This window comes from Cupressus sempervirens, chromosome 4 (genome assembly GCF_028749045.1).
Source record: "Cupressus sempervirens isolate cs-2001-9-10 chromosome 4, ASM2874904v1, whole genome shotgun sequence".
Taxonomy (NCBI): Eukaryota; Viridiplantae; Streptophyta; class Pinopsida; order Cupressales; family Cupressaceae; genus Cupressus; species Cupressus sempervirens.
This window is the reverse complement of record NC_143121.1, coordinates 890,902,963-890,917,988: the sequence shown is the minus strand read 5'-3', so window position 1 is coordinate 890,917,988 and position 15,026 is coordinate 890,902,963. Positions and strand designations below refer to the sequence as shown.

At 34.8% G+C, this 15,026-nt stretch overlaps 1 protein-coding gene across 1 annotated transcript; it reads left to right on the top strand.

The window, feature by feature from the left end:
- Positions 1-2,474: 2,474 nt before the first annotated feature.
- Positions 2,475-6,129, top strand: LOC149564259 (U-box domain-containing protein 33-like). Its single transcript, XM_089828321.1, has 9 exons — positions 2,475-2,712; positions 2,812-2,930; positions 3,017-3,141; positions 3,233-3,351; positions 3,552-3,871; positions 4,146-4,289; positions 4,368-4,910; positions 5,033-5,800; positions 5,938-6,129. Exons 1-9 carry the CDS (start codon positions 2,475-2,477, stop codon positions 6,127-6,129), a joined length of 2,568 nt encoding a protein of 855 aa, XP_089684447.1.
- The last annotated feature ends 8,897 nt before the right edge of the window (positions 6,130-15,026 follow it).

Genomic DNA, 15,026 nt, shown 5'->3' with positions numbered 1-15,026 from the left:
CAAATACAATTTATTTATTTAGTCCACATAATACATAGTAACATTTTTTATGAGAATATATTGTCTAAAGTGAGGAACTTTGGAGTTGTTTTGTATTTATTGATGTTTGGACACCTAATTGTTTGAAGTTCAATTATTTAAAAAATAATATTATGATATCATTGTGCATAATTTTCAGTCTCTTTTATACTAGAAAGCATAAACCTATAGCTTAAAGTTCTTTTTCCTTATCACGATAATTTTTATAAAAAAGAAGTTGAATTATGAATTGTATGAAAAATCAAACATAGATGAAGGGTACTCTCCTTAACACCACAAACACATAACAAAATTGGAGAGATGACAACAATTTGAAAGAAATGAAAATGGGCTCCTTATTATCTCCAAAAATATGAAATTACAAATTTTCATAAATACAACATGTGAAGCCACAAGAGTATTTTCTTACAATATTATTTAAGCCATAGCCAAGAAAAACTATCCAAAATTTCCCCAGACAACACTACGAGCCTTCCTTATATAGGCACTTTTCCACCTCCTAGTAAGGTTTTAGAAATTTAGCCTAATCCTCAAGGATAACCAACCCTAAATTATTAAAACCAACTTCAAATTATAATTTTGGTTGCCCAATTTGTGGAGGCCATAATTTTTTAACTGTAACTCCGAGATTGGCTATCATAACCACTTTTAGGAAATAAATTTTCCTGATATACAAGTCCTTGATTGTGTAAGTGTTGTTTTCTAGGGTTCAAACTCATTTTGGAATCTTTGAGGCCTTCAAAATTGAGCTCAAAGATTTTGTACCAAAAATCCTCATTAACTTTATGAATATATATGGTATGGCGATGAAGCTCAACTACCAAACTTAGTTATCGAAGATGAACCTCCACCTATGAAATCAAAATATTTTCAGGATGTATGACATACTTACTAAAAATGTAAGTTTCCACAAGTATAAACTTTGCATTGAAATAAACCTTATTGAAATAGACAGAAACAAATGCTTTTTTGGGTGATGCAAGATTGCTCTTACACTTGGGATGCTCTTGCATCAAACACCTAGTCTAATTTGGTTTTTGACTTTGGCACATCTCAAGTGTTCAGAGGGAAGTCCAAATATTACAAACATCAAATGAAGCTCATAAAAAAATTTGAAATCAAATAATAACACAATTTTCAAAGGAAAATTAACAAAATACTCCAATGTGAATATGATTTGATCCAACAAATTGCGATGTAAACTCTTTTGTACAAAGGGTGCATAATTTGATATCTTAAAGTTAGCAAAGATGAATGAGTGAAATGAATAAGAATATGCCTCAAAATTTAATTCATTTTTTTGGAAGGTACTCAATAATGAAGATGCGGTGAAAAGATCAATGATAGAGGATACATGGCAGGGTATGTTTAGGATCGACAAGAGCTAGGATTAGTAATGACAAATAACTAAAATGAATTAATATATGCCTAAATTTTTATTAATGTTTTAGGGAGGTAGTGGATAATGAATCTGTAATAAAAAGACCTATGGTAGAGGATACATGACATGATTTCCTCAGGATTGACAAGAATAACGAGAGATGGTTGTAATGTAGAGGTAGTTTGGATTTGAAGAGCTAGAATGCATTTTCTAAAACTAGCAAGCAGTTGCAACCATGAATAAAGTAAGAGACAATTATTCTTATGTATCATTTATTCCTAGAAATTGCTGGAGAGAATATTAAAATTGTAAGGGATACAAGAGACAAGTGCATTTTTCTTTTTTTTCTTGGATATGATAAAATAATTGGTTAATTTAATTATTTTAATCATATATGTTGTAGAAAATTTATATAAATGAAACATATTTTAATTATATAAAATAGAAAATAAAGTAATTAAATAATATAAATTATAGAATTATTCTGCTAGACGAAAGATATAAGATAAAACTAATTTAACAAAGTTCATTTTTTTGGTCATACGTTGTTGTAACGTTTTTGACGAGAATTTATTGTCAAATTTAAGAACTTTGGAGTTGTTTTATATTTATTGAAGTCTAGAAATCAGACAAATGTACACTCAGGACGCGAAGGGAGGGAAAATCGAACAGTGGGGATGAAATCGACCGCCCTCGCTGTTATATTTATAAATCAGCGTCCAAAATATTTGAAAGATACCCCTCTTAAAATCAGCCTTCATGGATATGGCAAGGGAATATACTCATCTTTTGATATACGCGGAGTCAATTTACTTCATATTTAATTTCTTCTATTTCTCAGCAGCGAGAGAAACAAACGATAGATGACAGATTTTTTTTTAAAATGATAAGCAATCCATGAATACGGTCGATTGCTTTCCTCTCAAGATATACGCCAAATATTAATTTGTTTATATCGCTGAGATTGAAATGCACTGTAACAGAGTGGATTTAAATGTCAATTGAAACTCCTATGTTTGAAGTTTGGTAGATTAACATGAGAACTCCAGTGGTAATGAGACGGACTACGCAGGTTCAGACAGTGCAAGAAATTGAAGAAAATCATGTGGAAGAAGAATCGATTCATCCTCCTCTAGTTGCTGCTGAGAAATTAGTTTATGTTGCCGTTGGAAAAGACTTGTTTGAGAGCGCCTACGCTGTCAAATGGGCGATTCAAAGTTTGGACAAAAGGGAAGAAGCGTTAATAATTCTTCTTCATATTCGTCCTACACTTCGCTACTTTCCATTGCCAAGTAAGAATTTCGATGATCGAATTCAGTTTGGATGCACATATCAAAAATCTAATATTTATTGTTTTTCTGCCGAAAAATTTGACGTTTCTGTGATTTCAGTGGGGAGGATTCCTATGGACCAAGTAAGCAAGGATGTTCTGAAAGCTTACGAGAAGGGTGAAGAGAAAAAGCGGGACGGTTGGATGAATCAATATTTGGATATGTGTTCCAGAGCAGAGGTATGATTACTATCTGGTTTGGTAAATAAATGGACCTTTGCTGAAAATTTGATCTTTCATGTCTAAATTTAAGCAATTTGCCATAGGTCAAAGCTAAGCCTTTAGTTCTTGAGAAGGAGAAGATTTCCAAAGGGATTGTAGAAGTCATTTCAGAGCGAGGTATCACGAAACTTGTCATGGGAACATCTACAGCCGGCGGCGCCATTTCCAAGTACGAGAAATAATTCTGTGTGTTCTATTACAAAACATCACCAAATCATTGAAATCGCATAAAATAATCCGACTCTCCAAATTTTGTACAGGAAAATGAAGATGCAACAATCGGGGAAAGCGTATTATGTTCAAAAGCACGCGGGAGAGTCGTGCGACGTTTCTGTTGTTTGCAAGGGAAAGCTCGTACTGCTCAGTGAAGGATCTCCTGGTAATAATTTCATATTTGCAAAGTAAATCTTTGTTTTGTAGAACAGTTGAATCCAAAAGACAGTTTGATTTGAAAAAATAAAATGCAATTTTAATTCAGAAAGCAATCTTATATGGGAATTTAATGTCTACGAATCGGTATTTGTTTTCAATCTAAAATTTGCATTCTCTGGTTTTGTTTGTGTGAATTTGTATCGGCAGCTCGGAAATCAAAGAGCGGCAGAAGTCCTCTGTCCGATTGGCTGAGGAAACGAACCGAAGATTCCATCGTTAAACCTTCTCCAAACGATTTTAACCGATCGATTTCATCGCCTGAAGACTTCGGACCAGATCTGAACAACGGTAATCGAACACCGTCAAATTTGCAGCGAGATTCTGTGGTTCCTGTGACCGAGAAAGTGGACGATCTGGAAACAACAGCTGCAATTGATGAATTTCTCTCGGAATTGGAAGCGCCATACAGGTCACAAATGGATATAGATCAAGCTTACGATGTGAAGCATGGGCCAATAGAATCTCATGTAAATCCTCTCGACCAAACAATCTTTTTTAATAATATATTTCTTTGCTTCAAGCTTAGTAAATTTCTTTCTTCTCATCGAGCCATAAATAAATGGAAGCCACAATTAAAGATTTTTCATGTCTTCTAAGAAAGCTAATCTACGGCATTGGAAGCATGTATATGAGTTCTAAGAAAGCTAATCTACGGCATTGGAAGCATGTATATGAGTTCAAAAGATCTATGTGTGTGATATTTAGGATAAGGAACTAAAACTAACTTGAAATTTAAAGCAGGAAGTGAATTATACAGATGCCGATGTCGTGAAACTTCAGCTTACAGAGGCATTGCAAGCGGTCGTCAATGTGAATAAGGAACTGCAAAATGAGATCCTGAGGCGTAAGAAAGCAGAGGCCGCTGCAATGACATCAATTCACAAGGTATAACGCATTTTCCTCTTTCTATATGCAACATCTTGTTGCTCCAGTAAATTCTCCTAATGTTTTGTGCATCTTCAGTGCGAAGATATTGAAACCGCCTTCAAAGAAATGGCCAAAGAGAAAGAGGATGCCATCTCGCGTATAAAGCTTATCGAACAGAGATGCCAAGACCTTACAAGGCGACGGAACGAGGTCGAGGAAGAGGTTCGAGAAATGGTGGAGAATCTGACATCACTCTCAGCAAAAGTGAACGAATGCAGCCGTGAAAGACAGGCAGCCATTAATGAGGTCGAAGCAACAAGGCGAAAGCTTGCGGGCGTCGAAGAACAAAACTTGCGAATTCTACAGCAAAAGGACGCCGAAATTCAACATCTTCAGAGTTGCTTCCTTAGAATGCCGCCAGGCGATGCCTCAGTATCCTCGTCGTCCTCTAATATTCTTGAATTCCGCGAATACTCTTTCGAGGAAATAGAAATAGCAACCTGCAACTTCTCCAAAGATTTTAAACTCGGAGAAGGCGGCTATGGGGATGTGTACAAAGGCGTAATCAAACAAACAGCCGTTGCAGTCAAAATCCTAAGGGAGAACGGTTTACAGGGTCGCAAGGAATTTCAATGTGAGGTATGAACAGTAAATTTTTTCCAAAGCGACGCAAAATTTTAAATTATCTTCTTTCTGGCAGATTTTTCCAAAAAAAATCTTTCACTTTTCTTACAGAAACTCTATGAATTTCTCTTGTTCAGATCGGTATTTTCAAGGACATTCATCATCCGCATTTGGTACGCGTTCTCGGAGCTTGTTCCGAGCGAGGTTGTGTAGTATATGAATATATGTCGAACGGATGCCTTGAAGATCACCTGAGCTGCAAAGGCACGTCCTCTCCACCTCTTCCCTGGTACGCCAGATTTCGCATCGCCGCCGAAGTATGCTCAGCTTTGCAGTATTTGCACAGTTTTATGCCGGATCCAATCGTCCACCACGATCTGAAACCCCAAAATATACTGCTTGATGAGAATTGTGTGAGTAAAATAAGCGACTTCGGCCTATCTCATCTTCTGTCAAAGGATCGAAACTCAGAGTCAGAGCCAAAAGGCACATTTTCGTATATGGATCCGCAATACCTAACAGACGGCGAGTACTGTACAAAATCCGACGTTTACAGCGTCGGAATCGTCATTCTCCAGCTTCTAACCGGAAGGTCGGCCCTAGGACTCGTCAAAGATGTGGAAAGGGCGTTACAAACTTCGAACTTCGACAAAATTTTGGATCCTTCAGCTGGAGATTGGCCGTTTGTGCATGCTACTCAACTGGCTTATCTTGCCTTAAATTGCACGCATCCGGAAAGAAAGAATAGGCCCGATCTTCAACCGACTGTGATGAAAATGCTGAATCAGATACGCAACATGTTCCCTGAAACAAACCTTGGCAGACCGATTGAATGTGGGCAAAAGTTGGGGAAAGGAACTGAGGAAATACATGTTCCCAGCTTCTTCTTCTGTCCAATCTTCAAGGCAAGGATCATTTCTTCTACTCTTACACCATTACCTATTCCAATTCTGTTACTTCATATCTCCCCGACTCCATTAGGTTTTCGTTGTTATTAAAAAATGAGGGTTTTGACTTGAGACAAAATTATTCCTATTTGCAGGAGATTATGCAGGATCCTTACATCGCTGCAGACGGCTTTACATACGAGAAAGAGGCGATCCAAGGATGGTTTGATTGTGGACGTGACACATCTCCCATAACAAATGAAAAGCTTGCGAGCAAGAATCTCATCCCAAACTTTTCTCTAAGATCCGGCATTCGACAGTGGCAAGAAAGAGGCGATCTCTTGTAGATCTATGGGATACAAACATGATTTTGCTGAGTCCATATGTAATATGTTAATATATATGTAAGTATATGTTAATGGTTATTGCATGGCAGTTTTTAACTGTTTTATAGTTTTTGTAGCGAGTGAATATAATTCAGGTGAGTGTACAATTTTGTATGGCGCCAGTGATTTTGAATGTATTATAATTGATTATGAATTTTTTTGAAAAAAAATCTTTAAACTAATACTTTCAATTTACAAAACAAAATCTATTTTATTATATCATTATTTAAAATAAGACAATTCATTATTATAATTTTTTGAATGAGGTATTATTTTTTATTAATTATATCTAGTTAACAGAATTTCTACATGTAATGTTAGAACTCATGTGAGTAGTGCTATTGACTTGTGTATAATTAAATAGGATATTAGATGTGAATGTAGGAAGAATATGTATTGTCATGGGTAGCAATACCTACATTTACATTTGATTTAATGGAGGATAATATTTAGGAACTTCTATACAACTAGCTATTGTTATAATGTTTTCATTCAATATGAGCCATGTAACAATCTCCTTATACTATGTAACAATCTCATAAATTGTTGAAAGCCTTATAGTTGATAAGTAGGAGATAATTTCCACAGGAAGTCAAATTGTGATATTCCTATCAGGATTTAACTATGTGATTTTGAGTCAAACTCAAAATCAGTTTTACTCAAAATCACAAGTTAAATCCTGATAGCAATATCACAAGCCTTATAGTTGCTTTTCTAGATTCTCTAATTGAATGTCAAAAAATTGGATTATAGAATTATCTATCTCATTAAAAAAAAATTATATTGAAATAGTTCAACCAACATCAAGAGTGAAATAACATAACATAGTATAAGCCACGACCAGCCCTCAGAAATATATACAATTACAAATTTGAGGGAGGTGACCTATAAGATAAAGGGCTTACCCTTATAAAACTATACAAAGACCAAACATAAGTTCCTTATACAATTCAACACATAAACCAAACATGACAAAATTTAGAATTGTTTTGACTAAATTAGGATCTCTACACAACACACCCTTGCTGAAAAAAATGTTTTCAAGGTCCACAACAAGGTCCAGATGAACAATTGTTTTTTCACCATTCCCTCCATGTTCTCCATAGTATGTTGACTATGATCACCACTTTTGTTGGCTGAATCTAGATGACATTTTTCCATGAGCATGTTGAGATCTTCTATCTCTATTTGGGTAAGTGTTATTTTAGTACATTTTTTTGCAAATGTACTAATCACTACCATTATATGCGGTATGAATTTTCTATATGGCACCAACCTCTTTTATATATAAGGAGAATAATCAATGAAGAGACACATCCCTTCATGGGACATGTCTATTCATTAATTAGATGATTAATTTATAATATAGATTTTAAGCATATATATATATATATATATATATATATATATATATATATATATATATATATATATATATATATATATATATATATATATATATATATATATATATATATATATATATATATATATATATATATATATATATATATATATATATATATATATATATGTCACATATGATGAAAAACACACACACACACAAACACATATAAGATAAATACATCTGAATTGACTAAAAATTTAACACTCCGTCTAAGTATTGTCATCTAAGATCTTTGTTATTAAAATACCTAGTATGCATTTATACGAACAACCAAAACATAATCAACATGATGACATATGAGCTCTTAGATGTTAGTCTCACAAAATGCATACTTACCTCATACACAATATGCATCTATATAGAAAAATCAAAGAAAATCAATTCAATGACATCTAGGAACTCAATTTTATGTCTCACAAGAAACATATTCTCATGATTCAAGTACAACACTTACTCAAAATGTATAAAATAGAATTTAGTCAACTAAAGCTACCACACATCAACACTCCCTCTTAACTAGGAATGCTAAACACAAGACATATATTACACCATTGGTAATATTAGGAATGATAGGTTTTAAGGATCTCTTTGATCAAATGATATTCATCATTATGATATCACATTTGATATCATGAGTATTAGTCTTCCAGAATATAACCTTATGATATTTACCAATTACTTAAATAGGGTTTTGATATCACATTTGATATCAAGAGTATTGATCTCCCAAAATATTGACATTTGATATTCACCAAGTACTCAACTAAGGTGTGATATTAAATAATACAAGTTATTGTAGGATCGTCAACTTACAGTAACTTCTACAAATACAAGTGACATCATTTGGAAGGCATCACTTCCTTATGATGTACACTATAGGTAGGCCCATTAAATCACATAGTGACAAGATATATTCATGAATTAGAGTCCTCTTGACTACTCTAATTTACTGATCAATGGAAAATCAATGTCAACATGGTTTACACTCTCTTAATCAAAAGACCAAGATCAGTAAAGGTTAACCAAATAACATCTTTAGTCTTCTCCCTCTCTTTCAAGATTGCCTCTAATAACATATCAGGCTCCCTTTGAATCTCAATCTCACTCTTTTTCCTGCAAGAGCATTCTTAAAGGAAGAGATCAAGGTATATAAATCTTATAGTAACTCTTATCGTATGTAATGAATTACAAAAACAAAAGAGACTTGTTAGAATCTGATAAGATTAATAACCCAGAAAACTAGTACAAAGAGTAAATATCTAAATTGTGAATGCAAATAATACAAAATCAAAATAGCAACACAGAATTAGTCTCCAAAAGAGTAATGCAAATGCTAGAAGCAAAATAGCATTAAGAGGAAGCAAAATAAGAGATACAAATACAAGCCAGGTAGCATGCTTATATAGGCTAGGAAGAGGGAGGAGGTGGCAACACCAACCAATGAGGAGCAACCATCTATCGGACTAAAGATAGCAAAGTATCTTCCCAAGATAGCTAATGGATGCTCACGTGTAGGAAGGTGACACCTCACAACCATTCACCTAATAAGACATGCTTTATTAACCTAAGCAAGATTATTAAAAGTGTAGGAAAAACCTAGCAAAATAGGAAAAATAAAAAACTACACTAACACCCCCCCATAAGCAAAGCTTAGGTGGATGCTAACCTAGCAAAGCTATGAAAGCAGGAAAATGGGTCCCGGCAACAAGGCCTAATCAGGTACCCAATATAAGAAAAAGAACTAGATGAAGGAAACTAAGCCTCCAATCTAGGAAATGTCCCAAAGAGAGGAACAAAAAAGAGCATGAAGCATCTCCAAAGCATGAAGCTGCAAACACTGTTAGAAGAAACTGTCGGAACCCCCATTGAAATAGTGCATGACTAGGTAGAGAAGACAAAGTCTAAAGAGCTGATCAATCGAAGAGGTGACCTCCAAAAGTAGGAATGAATGAGTGTCTATATAGTAGATGAACCATCTCACCAAAATGCATAGGTGCCTAGCCACTGCATCCGCCTAGTACATAGGAACAAAAACTGAATACGTAGATCACTCAACCGAACCAAGGAAGCAAAAGAGCCAACAGGTGAACCCCCCCCCCCCCCCCCCCCAAAATGCTGAACAGGGAGAGGGGTGACAGGAACACTAAAATCCAATGCCAAAAACATCTGCAAGAAGAAGAATCAGGAACACCAATAGTGCAATAGAAGTACAAGCACAGGATAAAGGGGGGTGTCATCGACACACTACATGGGCTAATGTCGTGGAAGAAAAATTCACTTGACAAAGGTGGATGAGCACAAAATGGAAAAACATCATGACCCCCCATGGCACTTTATAACTGAGTGCGAGTACAATCAAACACAAGGTGTACAAGATCCCAGATATGCAAAAGCAGGCACTTTATCTCAGTGCGTTTACAAAAAAAGGAATGCAACAGAATAGAAGCATACAACGCTCAGAAGTCAAAAAGAAGAGTGAGCAAAAAGAACAGAAGAGGAGATTCCAGAACTTGTAGAATCCAAGTAATCCACTAGAGTGTGAAAGTGCAAAACTCAAAGGAGAAAGAACCTGGAGCAGAATCTGGATAAAATACCTCTACAACTGAATAACTCATAGAACCAGCTTTCCAACAATATCTGGCAAGCCCAGAAAAGAGTCTGAATGAGCGAGATATGGCTCTCGAAAGGAAAAATAGAACATCTGGCTTTGACTGCCAAAATAGGCAACCAAACTATAGCAAAAATAAAAAAAACCTATACCATCATCTCCATCTCAGAACCAGCTTTTTGACACATTTTTCAGATCAAAAAATACGTCCGTATGCTCAAGTTACGGAAGAAAAATCGATAGGGCCTCCTCGTGAAGAGCATATGTTAAAAGTGAAACTTGGGCACAATAATCAAGGAAACAAATAGCACCACTACGATCAACTCAAAAAATCATGCACTTTCAAAACAAGAATCGCCTCGATACGAGGTCGTATGAGAAAGTTATGATCCTCCGAAGTTTCCAAAATGAGAACTGTGCATAGTCACGGCTAAGAATCTGCAATTTCTAAAGAATTCATGCATGAAAATCAAAAAACAACTCCACTAGTGGATAGAGCATAAAAAAATAGCCAAATTCATAACAAGAATCATCAAAATTGGAGTCCGTATGAGCACGAATGAGACATTTGAAAAATGCATTCAAATCTGCGATTGTCAATGGAGAGGGGTATGGCTGTAGCTTTGCATTCTCGATTTTGCAAAATATACAGCTTGCATGCAAAATCTAAAAGATACCCAGATAGTTTTTCGGGGATGTGAACAAAACCCAGGAAGCGTTTTTCTTTCTAATGTACAGAAGATGGTGCTGTAGTGTAAATTAGACGCCTTTAACAGTAAAAAATGGCTCCAAAAATTAAAAAATGACCCCAGCAACCAGAATATGACATGCAAATGCTGGATCAGCTTCCTAAGTCCATCAATGGTATGCTAGGACCTGCAAAATTGATTGAAAACTCCAAATATGCAAGTTGGTTGTCAGATTTGAGATTGAAACCCCAGAGAAAATCATTTTTTTCAAAACTTTTCTGATTCTCAAGATCGTCCAAAGATGCAAGAGAAGAGCATACTTCGTTTTTCAAAAAACTACAATAAAGTTTATTAGCCCCCCCCCCCGAATATCTCAAATAAGGAAACTAAAATCTACTCTTGCACATAGAAAAGCTCTGATACCATGTTAGAAACTAATAAAATTAATAACCCAAAAAACTAGTGCAAAGAGTAAATATCTAAACTGTGAATGCAAATGATACAAAATCAAAATAGCAACATAGAGTTAGTCTCCAAGAGAGTAATGCAAATGCAAGAAGAAAAATAGCATTAAGAGGATGCAAAAATAAGAGATACAAATACAAGCTAGGTAGCATGCTTATATAGGCTAGGAAGAGGGAGGAGGTGGCAACACCAACCAATGAGTAGCAACCATCTATCGGACTAAAGATAGTAAAGTATCTTCCCAAGATAGCTAATGGATGCTCACATGTAGGAAGGTGACACCTCACAACCATTCACCTAATAAGACATGCTTTATTAACCTAAGCGAGATTATTAAAAGTGTAGGAAAAACCTAGCAAAATAGGAAAAATAAAAAAACTACACTAACAAGACTAACATGTTAGAATTTTTTTAGAATAACTAAGAGGGGGGGTGAATAAGTTATTCAAGGTCCAAATGTCCTAATAAAACTTTTTCACTAAGTATACTGAGCCCATTAAACTTAACCATGCATCCAAGCTAAACATTCTTCTTAGCAAGTTACTAATAAATCAACATGTAGGAATAAGACACGAAAATTAACACATGACATAGTGATTTACGTGGAAACCCAATTTAAGAAAACCACTAGTAACATGCTACTCCTTTCTCACTCTTCTAAAGTGATGCCCTATGAAATGCCTGCCCTATTAAAGGCTACAAAACACACTATTAAATGTACCCTAATTAAGAGATTTTAACCACCCTGTTAGAAGTGGGTCTAGTTAAAGGACTTTAGAGCATTCACTTGGAATGTCACCCTGTTAAAGGATTTACAAAATAGCTATTAAACCAACCTAAGTCCATAGGATTTTTCCCTAACTGATACAATTGATAGAGAGTAACAATAAGGGATTTTGATATGATATAACTCACAACATAACTTACAGATTTCAAATCTCAATTCAGTTCACAAATTTGTCTGGCTTTCAGTCTCTGCAGCTCTAATAGCTTGTCCTCCTTTCAAGCTTTGTTTCCTTAAGTCTCCATGCTCATTGTGCCAATGCAATCACCTCTATGTTCACCTATTGAAGTAGAGTCTCTGTACTCTATTCTTCCCTCTCAATACCTTCTCCTTGACACCACACACTCTCTCCAATCTCTCTTTACTTCTTGACCTGTAACTCCTTAAGTAGGAGTTTGGAATACTTTTCCTACTCTAATATTTCACTCTTATTTTTGGGTATTAATGGATTAGGTAAGATACAATGTATCTTCCCCTTATCTTGTTTCTTCTAAAAAAATCGTGTGGAATCCACCTATATTCGCTTAAAAATGGTTAACCTAGAATTCTGCACCACTAGCTCAACATCCTTATCTTTCATCTGGTTCCCAAAATTCAACGTAACAAACTTATCAGCTCAGATCTAGCAAATCTTTGACTTTTCAAATAATGTAGTAGCTTGGCACTATTGACTTTCTAATGCTCAGCACATACTATATTACTTGGCATCTACTGTGTATTCACTTGGCATCAACAAAGTTTTACTGATGCTTGACACCTGAACTTGATTGACACCTACTATTTCACTCAGCACACACTAGATTTTTCATTTGCTCGTCACTTATTGATAATCTGCTCAGCATGAACTAACTTGGTTGACACCCATTGATGAATTTAGTTAAACTTTGTAGACAATTTTTTTATAACTTGTTTTTCTAGAGTTTCTAAGTGTAGCCAACCTTTGTATCTTCAAGTGTATTATGAATACATCATTTTCCCATTGTCATAAATGATCCTTGTACTTCATTACAAAATCATAACTCAAACTTTCCCTTAGGTGCTTTTGTTACATTTTACTGACTAAATCCTTTTCATCAATCAACTAAGTGATAGTACTTGGATCTTATAAGCAATTGTCATTCTAGCAAATAGGAGGTTTGACATTAGTGACAAAAAAAATGATTGAAAACATTCTTTATCAATAATCTCTAGTCTTCAATAATGATCTTTTCAATTAGATTTCAACAATCTCCCTCTTTGGCATTGATGACAAACCAAACTGATCAACCAAGTTATCAAAATGCTACCTAGGTTAAAATAGTAAGTCAAATGCCAAAAAGAAAACTTGGTACCCAAAGTTATTCATTCTATCAACAACTTTGAATTTCTTATGACTCCTTCTGAATTCTATAGGTAACTCCCTCTTTCAAAGTATTAGGGATGTCTCTTTTGCTGATACACTATCTTCATTCTTTTTGTTCTATTCCCTCTCTAATCTTGTCATCCTGATTGATTTCTATTTGTGTTATTTTCTCTCTCTTAGCTGCTATTTCTCCCTTTACACATTTGATCCTATAGATCTGATCAATTTTTGCTATTTCTCCCTCTTTGATAACAATGCAAAAGACATATTATTTCAGCATCTTATCATGCAAGTGTAGCATTTGTAGGAACTCTAATTTCTCCCTCTGTCACCTTGCCTATGACTTGTTTGGAATTTTAGTATTTTAATTACTTTAGTTGAAACCTAAAGTAAGGATCCTCTGTGTCAATTTATATCATTTCAGTAATCAACTCATTTGATGTAGAGCAGTCTTGTTGTTACTTAAACAACCTTGGATAGGGGTATCACCCCTAACTTATCTCTAAGATACTCAAATGCATCTTTATGTAATGGTTTTGTGAAGATGTTAGCATTTTTTTCCTTTGAGTTGACATATTCCATCTTCACATGTTTGTCTTCCACCAGTTCTCTTACATAGTGATACTTAATTACAATGTGCTTTGTTTTGGAATGCATTACAGGATTCTTTGATATGTTGATGGCACTTGTGTTATCATAATAGAGTATTACAAGTTTAGTTATCTCTTCCTTCATACCTTTCAACAAGTGCTTGATCCATACAATATTGGTGTAGTTGATGGAAACAACAACATATTTGGCTTCAACTGTGGACTGTGAGGTATAACTTTGCTTTTTGCTAGTCCAAGTGACTAATATTTTACCTAAGAAGAGTGCTCCTCCATTGGTATTTTTTCTGTCATCTATATTACCTCCCCAATCTACATCAGTGTAGGCATTCAACTCAAACTTTTTAGTCCTCTTGTAGTATAAACCAAAGTCATCTATTCCATTTAGGTACCTCATTATTCTTTTTACTGCTATAAGATGATTTTCTCTTGGTTTGTAGAAAATCTTGCCACTATTCCAATACATAATGCAATGTCTAGTCTACTGTGTACGACATACTATAACTTTTTTATCATTGACCTATAGATTGTCTAATTTACTTTAGCTAATTCGTCATTCTTAGATAACTTATGTCCTATTACATTGGTGTACTGATTGGTTTTGAATCCTCTAAGCCAAATGTTTTGAATATCTCCTTGATATATTTTTATTGAGTCACAAATATGCCATGTTTTAGTTGATGTACTTTCAATCCAAAAAGGAATTTGATTTCCCCAAACATTGACATCTCAAACTCATGTTTCATCTGATCAGAAAAATCTTTGCATAGTGCATCTTTTCCTCCAAATATAATATCATCAACAAAGATTTTAGATATTAAAATGTCTTTAACTTTTTCTATCTTGATATACAGGTTGTTGTTGTCATTTGTTCTCTCAAATCCTTTCTTCACAAGATATTTGTGAAGTCTCTCATACCAAGCTCTAGGTACTTGTTTCAAACCATAGAGTGTT

Excerpts from the sequence above, each read along its gene's own strand:
- LOC149564259 (XM_089828321.1), top strand. The coding sequence starts at position 2,475 with ATGAGACGGACTACGCAGGTTCAGACAGTGCAAGAAATTGAAGAAAAT. Across the intron at positions 2,931-3,016 it reads ATATGTGTTCCAGAGCAGAG|GTCAAAGCTAAGCCTTTAGT; the intron begins GTATGATTACTA and ends AATTTGCCATAG. Across the intron at positions 3,142-3,232 it reads GCCGGCGGCGCCATTTCCAA|GAAAATGAAGATGCAACAAT; the intron begins GTACGAGAAATA and ends AATTTTGTACAG.